The following is an 18,744-nucleotide window of genomic DNA, read 5'->3' as shown; positions in this document are numbered from 1 at the left end:
CTGGTCTGCTGAGCTAGCTCACAGGGGGGGGGGCGAAATAAAACTCATTATCTACATCACCATATATTGAATATTATTTAATTCCAGCTAAACGTTAGTCCCATATTAAAATAGTTTTGTTTTTCTTAATTTTGTCACGATGGCAAATGACGTAGTTGTGGTCCATATTTAAGCTACGCTGACCACACAACCCTCCGTGGAATGTGAATGCCCTCTCCCATGACGTAGTGCGTTTTTCGCTTAGATAATGCCATTTTGGTAGGCCGTACATGGTGCTTTCATATATCGCCTCGTGTATAAAAATATTCGTATTAGTAGTGTTTATTACTTCGCATTTAAACTACGTGGGCGCTTTATTTAAGTCGTTTAACTTGTTTCGCTTTTGCTAGACATTGTCGTTTCAGTTTGTCGGATTAGTTAGTCGAAGACCGTGCGCAATTTCAATTTGAAGTCACATTTGTACGGTCGTCGTCCGCTGTTGACGACATAGATCCCGTCCCAGCGAACAAAGGAACAGTAAGGCCGATGCATGATTGTCAGTGCAATTCAGCAGGGATATTATCTGTGAAATACTTTGAGTTAATTACTTTAACGCGGGTTTTGTTGTAGAGTTTTTATTTGGGACGGCGTTGCCCAACCATAACTAAAGAGAAACCCGACTCATTCCGACGTGTTAGCAACATCGGCTAGGATTAGCCGCAGTAGTGGACGGCTAGCCAGCTAACTGCTAACTTTAGCGTTGTTTTGACTGGAACCAGAATTTTTCATTTTGAGAAAATGGCCGAAGTATACATTCGAGTAGCAGAGGAGGAAAACGAGGAGCCCATGGAGATCCCATCCGAGGACGACGGCACTGTTCTGCTTTCAACCGTCGCTGCACAGTTTCCAGGGGCTTGCGGCCTGCGTTTCCGGAGCCCCGTGTCCCAGTGCATGAGGGGAGTGCGTCTAGTGGAAGGAGTTCTGCACGCGCCAGAAAACGGATGGGGCAATGTTGTTTATGTGGTGAACTATCCAAAAGGTGAATATGTGCACTTTTGAAAACAGAAAATCCGTAATAGTACACTTTATACGAACAGGTGGTCATATGTTATTTATAATTCATGATGTAGCTTCCGCACTGTCCAAACAGATGTCAATAATGTGACGTGCGGTTTGGCCACGCCCACTAAAGTACCATCAACCATCAAAATTTATTACAATGATGTATGCAACATTTTATAAAGTTTCACATTAAGATTTGTTTACGACTGACAGATGCATGTGACCTGGCACCAAACGGTTACAGTTTCTCAAACTGCTAAGCTGGTCCTAAAGGAATACCATATGTTTATGGTTTTACCATTTTGTTGTTCATAAAGTACTTCGCACAACAAAAATAATGTATTAGTGAAGCATTCTAAGTGTAAAGCATTTTTTTCTAACTAAACACTCATTTGTAGAATTGGCAAATCCATGTATTTTCTTTGTTCACCAAACTGTAGACAACAAAAGAAAAATGGATGAAATTGATGCCTCCTCTGCTGTGAAAATGAAGAGAGGGGACATGAAGACATCTGACCTGATTGTTCTTGGTCTACCTTGGAAAACAACTGAACAGGACCTAAAAGACTACTTTAGTACATTTGGGGAAGTCATTATGGTCCAGGTATAATCTTACTAACATTAGAAAATACCACATTTGCTTGAGGTTGTGTGCAGTGGAAATCCTAATTTGTGCATGTTTGCCTATGTGTCAGGTAAAACGAGATGCTAAGACCGGAAACTCTAAAGGGTTCGGCTTTGTGAGGTTCACAGAGTATGAGGCTCAAGAAAAAGTGATCTCCCAGCGCCACATGATTGACGGCAGATGGTGCGACTGCAAGCTCCCTAACTCGAAGGTGAATATGGTAATGTCCATGCATATACACAAACATCATAGGAATAAAAATGCAATAATATTTACACTGTACAACCTTCAATGTTTAGATACATTGCTTTTATTTACAGCAAGGTCCAGATGAGCCACTGAGAAGTCGCAAGGTGTTTGTGGGTCGTTGCACAGAAGACATGACTACAGATGACCTACGTCAGTTCTTTATGCAGTATGGAGAAGTTACAGATGTCTTCATCCCCAAGCCATTTCGTGCTTTTGCCTTTGTCACATTTGCAGATGATCAGGTATAGTTTTTAATGTACATAGAAAATTCTGCATGTCGTCTTAATTTGGTGGTCGTCATACCCAGCTGATGTTGAATTGTGTGTTTTGTCCCTAGGTTGCCCAGTCTCTTTGTGGAGAGGATCTAATTATCAAAGGTGTCAGTGTTCACATCTCAAATGCTGAGCCCAAACATGGCAATAGGCAGTTTGATCGTACAGCACGGTTTGGGAATGGTTTCGGAGCTCAGGCTTTTGGTAGCAGCCGTAGTGGTTTAGGAAGCAGCACTAACAGTAGCCTGGCTAACTTTGGTTCCTTCAGTCTTAACCCTGCTATGATGGCTGCTGCTCAAGCTGCTCTGCAGAGTAGTTGGGGGATGATGGGTATGTTGGCTAGCCAGCAGCAGACGTCCACGTCAGGAAGCACCTCCAGTGGAACAAGTTCTAGTAGGGACCAGAGTCAGTCTTTCAGTACAGGCAACAGCAACTACGGCACCAGCTCAGCCAGTCTGGGTTGGGGAACGGGGTCAAACTCTACAACCAGCGGCAGTGGGTTTAGCTCAGGTTTTGGGTCCAGTATGGAATCAAAGTCATCTGGGTGGGGTATGTAAGATAAGTGTTTGTATGGTAAGTATTGTGAGAAAGATGAGTCTTTTCAAAATTTATTTCTGGTGTCAATGCGTATCTGAAAACTTAACACTTTTGTGGAAAATGTTTTTGTACATTTGGAAAAAATGCTAAAGATTTAATTTAGGAAGTGACTTGTTTACCAGGATGTCCAACTAAAGTGCTATTTTTGATGTCCCATTTGTTTGTATTCATTTCAACTGGATTCTCTAATGCATGTATTGTGAGATGTATTATAACCATTTTGAAAATGCATGAATGTTTGTGGTTCACCATTATCCGGCTTTGTCATCAACTTAAGCAGCAATCTTGCATTGGGAAGAATCTGGTTGAAACCTAAATGTTTTAAGTGCAACTTTATTTGCAGTCAACTTCTGTGGAAAAGCCTTCATTGAAATCTCTTCTGCAGTTCACCTCTCTTCCATTTTCCTGTGAGGAATCTCCTCTTTGGCAGCATTCATGGGGTGATATCGGTATCATTCGCCCTCTTCCCACCTGTAAATGCTATGCCATCAAAGAACGGCTTCACTCCGCATGTTCTAAGAGACGGTGGGTGTTTTCACTTTTATCCACTTTTAAATGGAAAGAACTGCGCAACTGACATTTTAAGAACTGATGAGTGCGATTGAGGATGGCTTGTGGCGAAGAGTGAAGCGATGAGTGAGCGAACGGAGAGACGCGTGAAACGGACTGGTTGTGCAGTGAAAGGGCCCAATTTGACTGCTTTTCTGAGTGTGTGAGTGGAAGCTGCAGATGCTACGAGCGCCTCCCCTAACATGGACATTCTTTAATTAGTACTTCAAGATTTTTTTTTTAATCTTTGCAAGTTTTTCCCTTATTCTTGAGTATGTGCAGAAATATCAAACTGTAGTGGAATGTTGTGACGAATATATGTATTGCTTATATTACCTGATTTGAATGCTGTATGGTGTGTGCTTTCATGTTATTGAACTGATCTGTAAGTGTGTACTTGATGTGGGTGACACCTGCTGAAGACTCTGGGGGACGCGAGTGATGGTGTGAGAACGTGGAGTGGTGTGTCCATTGGTTCCCAGTAGCTCTTGTTGTTTGTGAGGTGTTTGGAAAAACATGTCAAATGAAGGGAGTTCTCTAATAAAGTTCATTTGAATAGATTCTTAGTTGATATTACTTGAGTCAATTTGTCAAATTAAAAAGAAAATCTAATTCGATTCACATATCTAGGGACCTTGGGCTCTGCTGGCAGTTTGAACCCTGACTGAAGTCTGTTCTGATGGACGACGACGGAAGTTCCAACACTTTCAGTGTGTGGCCTTCTCAGACATGACATGGGGTAGTACCTGTCTTTTTGCTGCTTTTAATGGCTTTTCAGACTGAATTATCTTTTAGTCATTCATAGCTACATTTAAAGTTAAAGAGAATCTAAAAAGGGGTTTTCTTTTATTTAAAAAGCATGAGCTCAGCAATATGACATTGAAACTAATTTGGTTACAGTAACAAGACTAGTGTCACATTGCTGAGCTTTGGATGTGTTGGTGAATTTGCTTTATGTGCTTATTATGGGCCTTTAAACTGACAGTGATAAGATTATAGCGTGAACAAATTGTGATATATTGAGGCTGCCCTTAAACTTTGAAAATTGGTAAAATCACCCACCTTTAGTTTGTTTACTTATTGATTTTGGTTATGCTTGTTTCCATTTATATACTGCTTTTCATGACGAACCAATCTCTAACACACTACAGTCTAATGTCTGGAGATTTATCCAGGTCATGTGTATCCCAAAGGTAGTATTTAATGGCAACTGGACTTGCTTTAGGTTCTTGAAGAATTTTTTTTGAAGGCCCTTCAAGTAAAACTTCAAGAACTAAAAACAAGTCCAGTTGCCACTGAACAGCACCTTTGGGATGACGACAATGTTTGCACTTCTGTTTCTCGCCATAAATTGGCTACTAAATGTGATTTGATCTTTAGTCACAGGTGGTGGTAAACAATACTTTAGACTGATGAGACATGTTATTAAACGTAGAGTGAGGGTAACAGACCCGCTTCATTTATAAATGTTTAGCATTTATTTGACTTGTACATACAGGTCACCACAAACTAAGCCAGTGCTTTTCAAACAGCACTTGTGGACAGGATAAACAAAGGCAGAATGCTTGGGCAGAACAGAATTACGTTGTGTAAAGAGACTTGTGTACCAACATGACACCATCCCAACAGTGAAGACGGCACCATGATTTGAGACTGCTTCATGTTGTAAAGACGAAAATGAATTCTGATGCTCAGGAACAGAATGGCCTTGGGAGACACACATTCTGCCTGTAGGAGTCTTCTAGAGGACATAACCTAGACAAAATCATCTGGAATAATCTCATATTTCACACCAGACGTCCCCGAGATTGTGGTTAGGCTTGTTTTCATTTTTTTATTTATTTCCAGCTTGATGAAAATGTGAACATTTTATTAATACATTTATGCTGAAACTTAAGCATAACCCATAACTTAAGCGTAATATACAAAAACAACTGGCACACATTGTGTATGTTCATATGAAAGCTCGGCACAAGAGGGACACTGAAGGCCTGCCAATGTCTTGAACTCATTCTCTGCTTTCCTCTTCAGTGTCTCTGCTTTTCTTCTTCCCGGTATTTTTCTTTTTCAGATCCTGGTTCAGTGCTTCACTTTTATTTTGTATGTAGATTGACTGAAATGAATAAAGGCAAATTCAACAATGATATGTTGTCTGCTGTACAATATGAACCCTTGCATAGATGTAGTGTACTAGATTGAAATTACAGTGTGCTGAAGTGACATCAGTTTGAACATTTCATTCTGACCATGGTGGCTCTCAACAATAAACAGGACATAGGTTTTGTATAATTGTTTCAATTTAGCATAAACTCACCAGTGAAGTACTGCGACGAGCTAAAAGTTTCACATCTTCTGCAGATACTGTGCTTCTTTTAGCATGCCTTAAAATCAAAACTGAAATTATTCAACAGAAGTTATTCAAAAACGTTTTCATTAAGTTGAATTAAGAAAGAAAAACATCGGACATTACTTATATTGATATTTAAATTGGCACAAGATTCTCACCTTGAAAAGGCCTCTAGATCTTTAGCAAATATATCTGGAAAAAGTCAGAAGAGTTAAACATACTTTGTATAAGTCACAAGTCTCCAACTATTAATTACTTAAAACATTTAAAGTTTTTAAATGTTCTGTGAAATCTTAATGTATTTGATTATACTAAACTCGTTCCTGTTTTACATAACAAATGGAAATAAACTAAAACCATCCAATCACCTTTTTACCTGAATGCTCAATGCGGATTTTTTTGTATTATAATTGACAAAAATATGAAATAAAATTAGTTTGCATGGATACTAACAGGAGTTCATCTACATTAACAATAATAGATTTGAGTCTGTCTAAGTGATTTTTTTTTTACATTTTTGCAATTACCACATTGTCCATATTAAAAGCATTAATGCTATCTAACGCTACAGAATTCCAGATTTATTAATTGATCAAACTACATACATGTTTTTTTTATTATTATTGCTAGTTTTTAAGTGCATTTATTGAATATTTTGTCTCAACTAATGCAAGTAAATAGGTTTTGAATGGGCTCCACAGAAAATAAAAACATACTTGAGATTATGACGCGTATGGCCTAAACCCATGTTGGTTGTGCAGCATGTGAAAGACGCTTTACACAGACAACAGGGCGTCGAAGTCAGTACGTTTCATGACACTCACCACATTGTCTGAACGTTGTCTCGGCTATCGCTGCTATGACTTGTCTACTGAACTGTCGGTGGTGCTCCTCTCCCAGCTTCTGACACATTCGGCCAACAGTGTAGTGTAGCGCGGCCTTTAACCTCTGACATTCAAAACATTAAATCAGATCAAAAACACTGTGTAGCAATTCTCTTGGTTTCTATATATTTATTTATATAACTAGGTTAGCTGTTAGCACCAGTATCAAACATTTATTGATTAAATTCAACACTTCTGGACATATCGAAGGAACTGATCTACATTATTGTGCTTTTACTGAAGCTGTTAGCTGCTTAGCTTAGCCAAATGTGATGAACCGTTACCTGTTGCGTTTCGTCTTCATCCACTGACATCTTGTGAAGAAGCAGGGAAGAAGAGACCTATAGCGAATGTCACACCGCGGTAGCTTTTAGCTTAGCTAACGTTAGCAAACACGTACATCAGTAGCTGTGCATTTGTTGAAGAATAAAACTCGCGGCACAAGTTTACCAGCGAACCAACAAGAGTGGAGTTTTATTTTGTCTAAAAAAAGGCACGAGGCTGACAGCGTCACCTTGTGGCCAGGAGGAGTTACTGCAACATGGGCATGTACGCAGCAGCCAGGGGTGGAAGTGAGCCAGCGTTTACTACCTGTGGTCTGATAAGTTGTTCATTGAAGAAGATCTCACTTCTTTGTGAAAACATTTGATTCTTGACCAGACAGGAGAAAACCGTCAAGTTGTGTTTTTTATCCCCTATGTTCTGGAACCACACATTGAAATGTGCTGTGATCTATATAGTTGATCAATTGGAACCATAATGACATCATTAACAGTTATATAACATTGAAAATCGGTTTTGAAGAATGAATACTTTTATTTATTTGTTAATTAGTGTACTTATGCAAAATTATATTTATCTGGATGTTTCATTAAAAAGAAAAAACAGGATATGAAAATGTCCTTTATCACTAACAGGCTTTGTCTGTTTCATGCAAATAGTTTTAACTGAGACAACCTAGTAATGGTCTACTACATCACAGTGTTCTTTTATAAACTTGATTGCAGACCTGCTCCCCACAGAAGAGTTCCTGGAAAGAGGACACTTTTTATAACAACATCCCTACATAGTACATACATAAGAATGAAGAATGGCCTATAAATATAGCACTTTGCCAATAAGTATAAAAACTGCAGTTTTACCAGATGCAGTTCTCCATCCTGAATCCAGTGAGTCCACCCTCGATTCTTTTTCTCCCCTTTCTGAACACACACAAGCTTGTCATTGTCCCAGTTGACCACAGTCTGGAGGAGAATAATGAAATAAAATAGAGTAAGTGACATTGAATTAGAGTTGGTGGTAACTGTTTACCCACAGAAACGGTTTTAGTCTGAATTTGAAAAACACAATAATCCTGCAGCTGTGATACAGTTCAACATTAAGTACCTGGCACAGCCGGTTGTCCAAGCCCTTAGTAACCTCTTTGAACTCTTCTCCGACTTTGAATGACACATCGTAGTTTTTAAACGTGGTGAAAGTCTTGATTGTGAAACAGTCGCCCTTTTGCTCTATCACCTTCTGGGGTTTCAACACTGAGGCGATCTTGCGTGTTGCAAAGTCAATGCCTGAAAGTAGAAAAGAGGAAAATGTTGCCACAAGCACATTTTTATATTCATCGAAACTTTACCTTGCTATTAAAACAAACTACACATGAATACATTATACAATTTCAAGTTCAGCCACACTTACCCAGAGCAACCATGTATCCTTCAAAGTTGACATTGCTGACAATGTCCCAGGTTCCACTATAGTCAACAGGCATCTTGGTTGTGAGACTCTCTGGAGCAATGTGTGCATGAGCATCGGGAAGCAACAGATTTTAAGCTCTTTGGCAGGATGATTCACCGTGTCTCAATATGGGCCATGGGTGACATGGTGCTGATTGCAGCTATTTTGAGGAGAAACACCGAAGGGTGGGACAGGACCTTTAACACACATGAGGAAATTAAGCTGTTCCCACAACGACAAAAGCATCTGCACAGGATGTTATTCTTAAACCTTGTTTGCAGAGCATCTTTCCATGCCGCGGTGGTCGATTGAAGCTGACTGACTGACTTGTGAGCCAAACCTTACTATATGTGCAGATTGCTGGCAGCAGAGCTCTTTGTGGATGCGCAGAGTGAAACCCAAGCCTGGGTCCAGCTCTCATTCAGAGCTGCTGGTTGCTCAGGAATAGTGTCACAGTGGATGCGAGACAGCCATGTTTCTTTATGTGCTCGTCTACGCGGCGTATCATAGCAGCAGATGGCTTCCAAGGAACCAGAGGCTAAAATTGTAAGTGTAAGGATTTCTATTGTGCACATCTACCTGCCTCGAAGGTGTTTCACCATGATTGTTTTACGTCTGTTCTACTTTCAGTCAACTTGTGAATGCAGTGTTCACAGCAATTGTTCTGGCTCCTCAGTTGTACGTCATGGGAAGGTAACTGGGACAGAGGGCTGGAGGCGATGGCATCCAGCCATACAGACCATGGGTCATTTGAGGTGGCGGGGTTTTAATAAAAGCGTCTGTCCTGTTTAAAGGCCCAAATCCTCTCGATACTGCAGGCAGCCTCTGCTCAACAGCCTGTCAGCCTCCGTTGCCTTATCCTTCATAGCTTCAGGTAAATCCCATCAGTAATATACACATATGCATTATTTAAGGCGTTAACATGGATCCTTGTTGAATTGTTTCTCTAGGCTTTTCAGTGATTCTCACATTATTAGAGCCTGTTCCTCAGAGCCTGTGGGCTTCCTACCACGTGTTTGGGCTGCTGTCCTTTGGACATGGACTGTGCACCGTCATTCTGACTCTGATGGCGACAGCATGTGTAAGAAAATGGCTGCAATCTTATCAGCGTCCTATAAACCCTCCCCCAAATACAATTGGTCTCAAAAGGAATTTCTGTGTATTTGCAGGCCAAAACCACGCTGGAGCTGTACTACACGTCTCTCCTCCTAACAGTCGCCTCCATTGTTAGTACAGGTGAAACTTGAAGTTTCTTTTAAATGTGCCAATATTGTATGGAGTAACTAAGTCACCGAATTTGACAGCTGCTTTCTTCTCCTCAGCTTTTTTCATGGTGAGAGGAGGAATGTGGTTGACTAACAACCTGAGCAATGAGCAATAAAGGAGTCCAGCTGCTCTACGGCGACATCCAACACCGCACACATTAAGATTTCATGTGGTTTCCATGCCACCGGCAGCTGGTAACTTAAAACGATGAGAACAAAAAGCATGGAAAGTGACTTTTCACACTTATAGAAAGTGAACAAAAAGCAGACATCTGTCTCACTGAAACCGTTTGGATTTTATATAGAGATTCTTCCTTCATATTTGTTTTATGTAACAATTGGACACAAGAAGTTATTAAATATGTACCTGATACCAAAAGATTAGCACAAAAATGACAACTCTGTATACAGTACTGAAAATGATATTTCTGTAATTAAAAAGCTGAAACCACATCAGGTGTAGTGTGGACTAAGCTACAGGACATCTGGGTTACAATGTTTAAGAATCCAGATGTTGTAGAAAAATATGAGAATTTACAGGGTCTTCAAAGAAGCTTTGATAAGAATTAAGACACCCTGTTATTGCATCCTGTACTGAAACCCGAGAACAAGAGTCAAAATCGGTCTTCACAAGTTTGTCCAAAATTTCCAAATCCTAGAAATAATCTAATAATCTAGCGGCAGAGGAAGCCATGTAGAACTTAAGCAAAAGATTCATAAACCAAATAAAAAAACAAAACTCCTGCACACTTGCATTTAAAACAGCGACTTATTCTTGGTTTTGGACCCATGTACCTGTGAAATGTGAAAAGGACTGAAATAAAATATATTAATTAAAACTATAATAACTATCTGCCCACACACATTCTGTCATGTTGTTTTACTCCATGGGTCCATACAGCAATAGAAACAAATCAGTCAGATGTTGATGAATGATGAGATTACGCTCAGCTGAGGCCCCACTGTAACGAGAGCACAAACTCTGCTGCTCTCACAGGTCACTGAACTGGATGCAGACGCAACATGTTTACAACACAGAACCGTGCAGAGCCCATGTGTAAACTCTAAACGCACGGGTTCAGATGAGCCGCTGAAAGTCTGAATAGAAATTTCACATTATCACAGGGTAAAAAGCTGCTCATCAGCTACTAAATGAAAGTACTGATATCCGCAAAATGAAACCTGCTTCACTGGTTGTGCTTCAGAACTTCACATTCAGACACTTACAGGATCCAGAAGGTCGACCAGAAACCAGATAATCACATCATCAGTCATGTTCAGTAAATGCGTTTTGTAGTTAATAAGCTCAGAGACGTGCGACCGCGGTACTCTCCCACCTCCTCATCTAATTCAGCGTTGGGAACACAACCCCTATCCTATGAGCGCGTCGTAGTCTATGTACCAAACAAGCGTGCCATTAGCCGGCTTCACGCCGGTGACGGGATACTTGTTGGGGTTGTCCTTCACGCGGCTCAGCTGGGTCATCAGCTCATGCTTGCCTTTGCCCATCACTAAAAGCGCGACCCTCTGAGCTCTGTTGATGGCCTCGAACGTGAGGCTCATCCGCCGGTGAGGCTTCACGGGGCTCTCTGTGAGGGCCACCAGGCCCCCCTCCAGCTTGTCCTCTTTGCTGTTGGGGAACAGAGATGCCGTGTGGCCGTCGTAGCCGACTCCTAGCAGGACAAAGTGGAAGCTGGAGCCGTTCACCAGCCGGCCGATCTCCCCCTCGTACAGCCGCGCCCCGCCGTCCTCCTCCACGCACAGACGCTGGTTGAGCTGCACCGGCATGGGGTGGATGTTGTAATAGGGGATCCTCACGTGCTCCAGCAGGTGGCCGTGCAGGGTGTGGAAGTTGGAGTCGGGCTCCGACGGCGGGACGCAGCGCTCGTCCACCATCCACACGTGGGTGCTCCTCCAGGGGAAGGAGAAGTGGTGCAGGGCCAGCCGGTGGAACAGGGCGAGGGGCGAGGAGCCGCCGGAGAGCGCGAGGTGGAAGACGCCGCTCTGGCCCACGGCCGCCTCCGCCGCCTCCTCCACGTCCGCAGCCAGCCGCTCCACCAGCTCCTCGCTCCAGCCCGACACCATGTCGCTGCTGCGAAACTTGCCCTGCATCACGTGGAATCCGTTCTGCCCCACGCCTCCCATCTGATCAGAGCCGATGAGCACCACTTCGTTGGTGTAGCTGAGGTCCCTCCCCTTCAGACAGACGTCCAGCAGGTCCCCGTTGTCGGCGCCACCGGGGTAGATGCGAGGATAAACGGACGCTAGGCTACTGAGCAGCGGCGTCCACAGGCCCCAGGACGCCAGCAGGTTCTCAGTACTAATGAAACTGTTCCTACGTCCAGCAAAGATGTGGGAGATGAGCTCTGTATACGCTTCCCTCTGCTCCTTTGGAGTTTGCACGTAGTAGTCAGAAATAGGCAAACCTAAAACGCTGACGTCGGTGTGATCCGCCACTTCCTTCCACTCGCTGTCCATCAGAACTGGCTTGAACAGGTTCTTGCTGACAAGGACGGCTGGGTACTGGAGGCTGCCGTGGCCGAAGTGGAAAACGATCTGCTTGGGCCGGCAGTGGAGGGCGTTGTGGTTCTCCAGACAGAAGACGTCGTTCTTGAACAGGACGCGCGCGTATCCCACCCGTTCGTCCAACATCTTCCCTGAGGTCAAAAGAATGGGCACGCCTTGGTACCGAGCCTCGTCGATGTGGGCCAGGACCGCTGAAACACACCAACGGGACCACTGTTCAACGAATCCGACCCGCGACCACGCATTAAAGGCATTCAGGGCTCACCTGCGAATGTTGGCGTGACGCTGACGTGCTCCTTGGTTTTGTTGAGCTCCTGCTGAACCTCTGCTGTGTAAGTTTGGTACTGACCGATCACCGCCTGCTTCTTCCCCAAAGGCAACACGGAGCTGAGGATCTGCAGCTTATTCTGGAGGACCTCCTCGCTGTCGCTCAGATTCTTAGGAAGCTTCATGGTCAAAAGGGCCATGACCTCCGTCAGGTGGTTCTGTATCACATCTCTGATCACCCCATATTGGTCATAGAAGGAAATACGACCTTAAGGACGAAACGACAGGGGTTTGGAAACACTACTACAGTCATTCACACCAATACAGACTATTGATAACAGTGTTGGTTTCATTTAATCACCTTTAACATCCAGCGTCTCTTTCAACACAATCTCCACTCGCTCAATGTGGTGCTTGTTCCAGATGGGATCCAGAACCTTCTTGTTGTCTATTCTGAATGGAAGTATCTGTGTAACAAGCTTTGAAAAGCAGGAAAAACAACAGCCATGAAATCAGACTTCTCAGATTTACAAGTGACGGCTCACACTGTCGATGACCCCACCTGTTTCCCCAGATAATGGTCGATCCTGTACATTTCCTCATCCTTCAAGGAGCCGCTGAGCTGAGCCGCCAGCACCTGAGCGCTCCTGAAATCGTGACCAAAGGGTTTCTCTAGCACCACGCGGAGCCACGCGCCGTCCGCCGGCCTGCAGCTCTTGTTGATTTTATCCGCGACGTCGGCATACGCAAACGCCGGAACCGAGAGGTAGAAGAGCCTTCCCGTCTCCTTCATCCCCTCCTCCTGCAGCCGCTCCTCGATGTGCGTGGCCAGGTCCTGGTATTCCTCCAGGCTCGTCAGCTGGCGATACTGCGAGAGGCGAAGGAACTGCTCCTTCAGGATGGCACAGCGCTCCCGCGACACGTTCTTGGAGCAGGTCACGGCCTTCAGGATCTCGAAGAGGACCGGCGCGGCCTTGTCGGCGGGCGACAGTCCCCCGGCGTAGAACGAGAACGTGCTCCCGCTACTGACCTTGCTGGCGTAGAGGTGGAAGAAGCCCTGCCACAGGTACTTTTTGGCCAAGTCGCCGGTGCCTCCCACGATCACCACGGAGACGTGGCCTGGCTGCTGAGCCTGCCCCCCCCCCTCTCCATTCAGTCCCCGGACACACAGAGTGACCAGAAGCAGGAGCACAGTCCAACACATGCTCCCAGACGTCCAATCTCCTGAACCAAAACAGCAAAGAGACGAGTGACATGTGGGCGGTTATCCAACACGGTTACTTCACACAATATCAACAAAATAGACAAAATAAGTGTAGGGCTGCAACAAATAAGACATTTAATAATCAATACAATATATGCTGACTAAACTGTACTTTAATTACTTAGCAGAAGCTTCGTCTCCGGACCTTCAGGATGTTGCTGCTGAGCTGCTGATGTGGTGCAGTGACTTAGTCATGAGTGCAGTGATTACTAAATACCAGCAGTGCAGGGGTCCACTGTAGACTTTGCACTTTATTCAGGAGCTTCCCGTACATGAGTTATGTTGACATAGTGCCGGGAAGCCTGACAACTTTTATATAATAAAAGTAATTCAGGCTTTACATGGTTTGACTCTACGAGACCTTCACATAGTCTTCAATGCATCAGATTAGTGGAATTCCCACATCACTTCAGATCCAGCTGCAGAACAACATCGAGTTCATGCCTGAAACTTCATTAATGACATAACACACATTTTTTCTCTATGTAGAACCATACCTCCATAGTTGAAAACGCCCCAATGCATAAAGCTTTGTTTAAAGAGTAAAGAGTTTATGGGAAAGCGTAACATCAGGAATCCCTGTGTTCCAGTTGTGTTTACACAGTGGACATGCAAACAGCAAAGGTCACGCCATGAACGCTGACTGAACAACAGCTGGGATTTACTCTCTTTAGGGCAGAAATGCTGATTCCTATGTAAAGATGACAAAAATTTATGACCTTAGAAACCAGGAAATATGATAAATATAAATAAATATATTTAACTAAACACTATTTTCCACTCCTCTCTTTTTCTTTTCCAGACCAGATAAATGAATAAAGTGGCATAAAATGTTGACCTTATGATCCAAACATTCTTTGCTTTATTGCAGAACATCAATTTTTCTCAGTTATGAGCTGCTTTTCATTAGAAGAGAAAATCTCCCCTCATATCACATTCACGCTCGATCTACCAGATTTCCCCAGTAAGCAAAAAGTAAAAAAGGGAAATCTCTGATCCCTCACTGATCCTCACAATGAACTCCTAAAACTTCCTGGACCTAAATAATAGTTTTACTGAATAACATTTTTTCGCTTTCATAACTGTAATAACTGACTACAGATGAACTAACATTAAATTGTAGACTGTATTTTCTAATAAATAGTCTTATAAATCATTTTAACATTGTATCAATCACCTTTAGTAACATTTACTTGCATTGCTGATAATTCTCTCTTTGCGCAATTAACTAATTATTGAATGTGTTCCGTGAATCTGTAAAAATTTCAGTTGAGCATCACTGTCTCCTGGCATGCTCAAAGATACATACAAATGCTTATTAGGATTGTTAAAATCATTTTTACATGCACATTTTATATCGCTGAGATAAAGACTCCAGCATGTGGCTTCTTATCTAACGACTTTCACTGCAGGCAACAACTTTTGCATATCTGTAATTTGTCTATTAAACTGTGGAGTAAAACTCGGCACAACAAATGTAACAATGACTAAAGCGGGTTTTGGTGGATGAAGAATCTGAAACACCCAGAAACATCTGCACTGACTTGTTTCTCTAGTGTGAAACCGGTTTTCCGTCCAGCTGTTGCGGAGCCCGGACCCCGGCAGGTTCTGTGCACGCCCCTGCTCCACACCCATTCCCGTGTGAAAGGTGTCCTTCACGTAGCCCCACATCCTGGTGCACACGTGTTGCACCAAATCCTGTACCGCGTCACACACGCGTCTTCCTCGTGTTTCCACCCAATAGAAACAAATGACATCATATAATGGAATCATATCATATTACGAATCGACAGCAGAACCCTCTTCCTGCAAACAAACACTAGTAAATGACTAACAACTAACTATCGCCAACATCTAAAAGGTGGACCGTGAACTCATCACGCGCGATTCCACCTGCTGTCAAGCCTCACTTCCGCTACAAACAGCCCGCTCTCGCAAACCCAAACGCTCATTTAAGCTAGTCATACAAAGAAAATGAATCACGTCAGACAAAAGGACGATACATACAAACACACGCTGATAAAAGTTCGGTAGGTACAAACCTGTCCTGCAGAACCACAAGCACCCACAGCACCGTCAGACGACGCTTCCTGCACTGGTCACGTGACTCGGTCCCGCTGACATCACAGGCTGCTTAGAGCCTGATCGTCTCCCGCTTTATAACAGGTGATACAGCTTTTAAGCGTCTGTGTTTGCGCTAACTGAAGTGTGCTTTAGTGCGCTGCTATATTTGTTATTATAGCATATAACAGTATATTATAAAGACTCTGAGTTTGTGTTGTCCCTGCGACTGTTAACTATCAGGTAATTACTTGACTGCTTGTTTTATTCATAAATGCTTTATTGAACAGACTAATGACAGAGAGAGACTCTGCATCAGGAGAAACTAACCAAATATAGGCTCAAATGTATTGCAAGAAGAAATAAAATCAATACAATTAGCCATAAAACAACCAACCGACAAATAAATACACAACTCTTAAACAACTCTTGAAACAAATGGTAATCTCCGACATTTGAATGTCTAAGAAATCCAGAGTTCACACAAAAGCATGAAAGGAAAAGGTGCACACGTAAGGAGCTGTAATCACTGGAGGGTTAGATTAATCTACTTGTTCTACGTCTGGGAAAATAATGAATGCCATGAACAGTGGGGGTTAACAGAGGCCCAGCAATGTTTATTCTCAAGGCCCCCTAGGTTGTTAATCTGCCCATTCAGGACCCTCATCTCTTAATGACAGTTTACCATCAGGGCCCCTGACTTCAGGGCAAAAAGGCCTGAAGCACTACCACACACACAATCCAGTGAGTTGTGTTACACAGCCTCTCCCAGCAAATCCAACGGTCTCTGACTCCGTGAACTCCTGCTACTTCTTCAGGCCTCATTCACAGCCTCTGCCTGCTGCCTGTCACTTGGGGGCAGCTTTACGCTGCACCACAGCCCTGCTGGTCTCTGTCCTCGCGCTGCCGGCAGCGAACGCCCACGTCGACCCGCTAACGCTGTATAAAGAGGAACAGCCCTTTAAATGTGAACAAGACGTCCGCTGCGTTTCTGCGCCGCTACAGCCGCCACGCAGCGTCAGAATGCCACAAATGGCCCACAGTAAGTAGGCAAACATGCCGCGCATTGGTCAGCTGTCCCGTGTCACGCTCTGAATCCGGGCCGAACCCTCGCAAAGCAGGTGCCCGTGGGCCAAATAATCATCTGTTGTGGACCACACTGCCAGTCACACTCTCTGGTGCTCGTGTTTCCTCCTCCCCAACAGTTGTGGTTGTTAGACTGCAGAGCCGCCTCGCTGACTTAACGGTCCAGTTGGTAACATGTGTGTGAGTTCTCAGCTGGGGCCACGCGAGAGAACCCACTCCAGAAAGAAAGGCATAAAACCGCCGACCGCCTTTAGTGGCTCCGTTTGTTCCCTGTTGCTGCACAGATGTTGACAAATGAAATTTTCTAAATTCTCGTTTTGATGTCAAGAATGATGAAAACACTTGAATATGAAAAATTTGATTATTAAATGCAAGAAGCAATTAGCGGCTAAATGGATCTGACTTTACTTTGTGTTTCACCTTAGATTTCAACACACACCTGACGGACAGCTGTGAAGCCTGCGATCACGCCGTGGTGCCCTCCTATGAAGGCCCGCCACTGTGAAACGCAAACAGTAAACAGGATGGAGCGTCCTGTGTGTGTGAGGGGTCTTTGGGTGATTGAGGCTCTGTGAGCAGGGGAGGGGTCGGCCGCTAAGGAGAGAATGAGCCCATGCTGCCCAGCTGTCACTGCTATAACTTCAGACTGGAGAGACCACAGGAGGCAAGCTGCTGTGTGTGTGTGTGTGTGTGTGTGTGTGTGTGTGTGTGTGTGTGTGTGTGTGTGTGTGTGTGTGTATTGCACCCCCCTCATGCATTCAGCCCCCTGGCTTCCTTCCTCCCCTTTGTTAAGTTTGCGGGGCAGACTTGGTCAAGCTGAGCACACAAACAAATGCATATGAATGTGTGCTGTCATCTTTATTGGGCCCCTTTGCCAACACCCATTACATTTAACACGGGTACTTACTGGAGGAAATTCTGCTTTAATTTAAGCCTCCGTCTCCCAGACGAGGAGGATTAATGTGACTTAGTGCGGGGTAAATCTGAATACACAACCTGTGGCATGCTAATATGACAACATAACACTGATTAACGCACAGTGGCTCGTTTGAAATGCCCCCTTTTACCACCACATCCATTTATGTTTGGTCCTGGCTGTTATTTGATCTGTGATTTTTTAAGAGTAATGTGGATTGTTGGGGTTTAAATATCAAAGGTGAAACAATCCTGCCAAAATACACCGTGCTGCCGCTTCCCCCAAACATCTTCCTGTCTGAGCCTGTACCGGTTCTCTCTTTTTTTTTTTACTCCAGCAAGCATGAGGTCAGCGCGACGCTGGCAAAGATGAGTGATCGGGGCAAAGCCAGAAATAGGCCTCGGTCGTGTATGTATGTATGAGTAATGCTCCGTGTTTTCAACCACATTCTCACATTTCTCCCCCTCAGAAGATGAAAACCTGTCGTAGCGTGTTCTCCCCTTTGTTTCTGAACGCTGCGCTGCACACAAAACATCCCACACAGACAACAGCCACCCGCCTCACATTCCAGTGGAGAGAGGTGGTGTTTCCAGAGGTGGCATGTGGAGCTTTTAAACCGGGATGACTGAGGACATGGAGAAAAAACAACAATGCGCAGGCTTTTCAGCAAAGACCAGACAACAGAACACACAATGCCTTGGAGCCGACTAAAGGAGCTTTCAGAACGTCAGTTGTTTTTGTGTGGTGGATGAAAGGATGTTGGTATTTGGAGCTGTTTCCTGATGTTATTACTGGAGCACTTTTGTTGATAAATACCTTTAAATATGTGTCATGTGTGATTTCATTCCACTGAGATACTTCATGTTCCTGCTCAGCGTGATAAGAACAAGAACTGCTGATTCCCAAACATTTACCGTGATTTTTATTATTTTTTCGCTAATTAGGTCCTGATATCATATTGTGTCACTCAGTACAAAATGGAAACAAAACAGCGATAGAGCGGCTTTGTCATCACATGCGGTTGGTTTTTAAGGGGACATCATGACCTAGTGTGATTTCGTGTCATC

General features: G+C 43.7%; 5 protein-coding genes and 1 long non-coding RNA gene across 13 annotated transcripts; 3 read left to right on the top strand and 3 right to left on the bottom strand.

The window, feature by feature from the left end:
* The first annotated feature begins 241 nt into the window (after window positions 1-241).
* tardbpb (TAR DNA binding protein b) lies at window positions 242-5,477 on the top strand. 6 transcript variants are annotated; one of them, XR_008694767.1, is made up of 7 exons: window positions 242-1,018; window positions 1,482-1,645; window positions 1,737-1,886; window positions 1,966-2,157; window positions 2,253-2,292; window positions 3,170-3,309; window positions 3,964-5,477. XR_008694767.1 is itself a non-coding variant. In XM_055509037.1 (6 exons), exons 1-6 carry the CDS (start codon window positions 778-780, stop codon window positions 3,193-3,195), a joined length of 813 nt encoding a protein of 270 aa, XP_055365012.1. In that variant the 5' UTR covers window positions 242-777; the 3' UTR covers window positions 3,196-3,893. The 6 variants fall into 6 exon arrangements, 5 of the variants coding, with proteins under 5 accessions (XP_055365012.1, XP_029005548.1, XP_029005546.1 ...); XM_055509037.1 differs by lacking the exon at window positions 3,964-5,477 and having other exon boundaries at window positions 3,170-3,893; XM_029149715.3 differs by lacking the exon at window positions 3,964-5,477 and having other exon boundaries at window positions 1,737-1,877; window positions 1,987-2,157; window positions 2,253-3,893.
* cenps (centromere protein S) lies at window positions 5,148-7,030 on the bottom strand. Its single transcript, XM_029149731.3, has 5 exons — window positions 6,849-7,030; window positions 6,505-6,628; window positions 5,839-5,872; window positions 5,648-5,714; window positions 5,148-5,446 (listed from the first exon to the last, which is right to left on the bottom strand). Exons 1-5 carry the CDS (start codon window positions 6,876-6,878, stop codon window positions 5,342-5,344), a joined length of 360 nt encoding a protein of 119 aa, XP_029005564.1. The 5' UTR covers window positions 6,879-7,030; the 3' UTR covers window positions 5,148-5,341.
* Window positions 7,031-7,356: 326 nt separating this feature from the next.
* Window positions 7,357-8,393, bottom strand: rbp7b (retinol binding protein 7b, cellular). Its single transcript, XM_029149727.3, has 4 exons — window positions 8,254-8,393; window positions 7,951-8,129; window positions 7,707-7,808; window positions 7,357-7,594 (listed from the first exon to the last, which is right to left on the bottom strand). Exons 1-4 carry the CDS (start codon window positions 8,324-8,326, stop codon window positions 7,541-7,543), a joined length of 408 nt encoding a protein of 135 aa, XP_029005560.1. The 5' UTR covers window positions 8,327-8,393; the 3' UTR covers window positions 7,357-7,540.
* Window positions 8,394-8,700: 307 nt separating this feature from the next.
* LOC121202233 (uncharacterized) lies at window positions 8,701-9,751 on the top strand. Its single transcript, XM_041070744.2, has 6 exons — window positions 8,701-8,838; window positions 8,923-8,985; window positions 9,087-9,166; window positions 9,243-9,373; window positions 9,462-9,528; window positions 9,615-9,751. Exons 1-6 carry the CDS (start codon window positions 8,765-8,767, stop codon window positions 9,671-9,673), a joined length of 474 nt encoding a protein of 157 aa, XP_040926678.1. The 5' UTR covers window positions 8,701-8,764; the 3' UTR covers window positions 9,674-9,751.
* Window positions 9,752-9,834: 83 nt separating this feature from the next.
* On the bottom strand, window positions 9,835-15,755 carry h6pd (hexose-6-phosphate dehydrogenase (glucose 1-dehydrogenase)). Of its 3 annotated transcripts, none has more exons than XM_029149708.2 (5): window positions 15,657-15,755; window positions 12,913-13,574; window positions 12,712-12,829; window positions 12,349-12,618; window positions 9,835-12,274 (listed from the first exon to the last, which is right to left on the bottom strand). In XM_029149708.2, exons 2-5 carry the CDS (start codon window positions 13,552-13,554, stop codon window positions 10,929-10,931), a joined length of 2,376 nt encoding a protein of 791 aa, XP_029005541.1. In that variant the 5' UTR covers window positions 13,555-13,574; window positions 15,657-15,755; the 3' UTR covers window positions 9,835-10,928. The 3 variants fall into 3 exon arrangements, with proteins under 3 accessions (XP_029005541.1, XP_040926676.1, XP_029005540.1); XM_041070742.2 differs by lacking the exon at window positions 15,657-15,755 and adding an exon at window positions 15,159-15,606; XM_029149707.2 differs by lacking the exon at window positions 15,657-15,755 and adding an exon at window positions 13,736-15,038.
* On the top strand, window positions 15,642-18,504 carry LOC129604116 (uncharacterized). Its single transcript, XR_008694769.1, has 2 exons — window positions 15,642-15,780; window positions 17,187-18,504. It is a non-coding gene; the product is annotated as an uncharacterized LOC129604116 (long non-coding RNA).
* The last annotated feature ends 240 nt before the right edge of the window (window positions 18,505-18,744 follow it).

Source organism: Betta splendens, chromosome 5, assembly GCF_900634795.4.
Source record: "Betta splendens chromosome 5, fBetSpl5.4, whole genome shotgun sequence".
Lineage (NCBI taxonomy): Eukaryota > Metazoa > Chordata > Actinopteri > Anabantiformes > Osphronemidae > Betta > Betta splendens.
The sequence above is the reverse complement of the archived record's forward strand: the minus strand, read 5'-3'. Positions and strand labels throughout refer to the sequence as shown.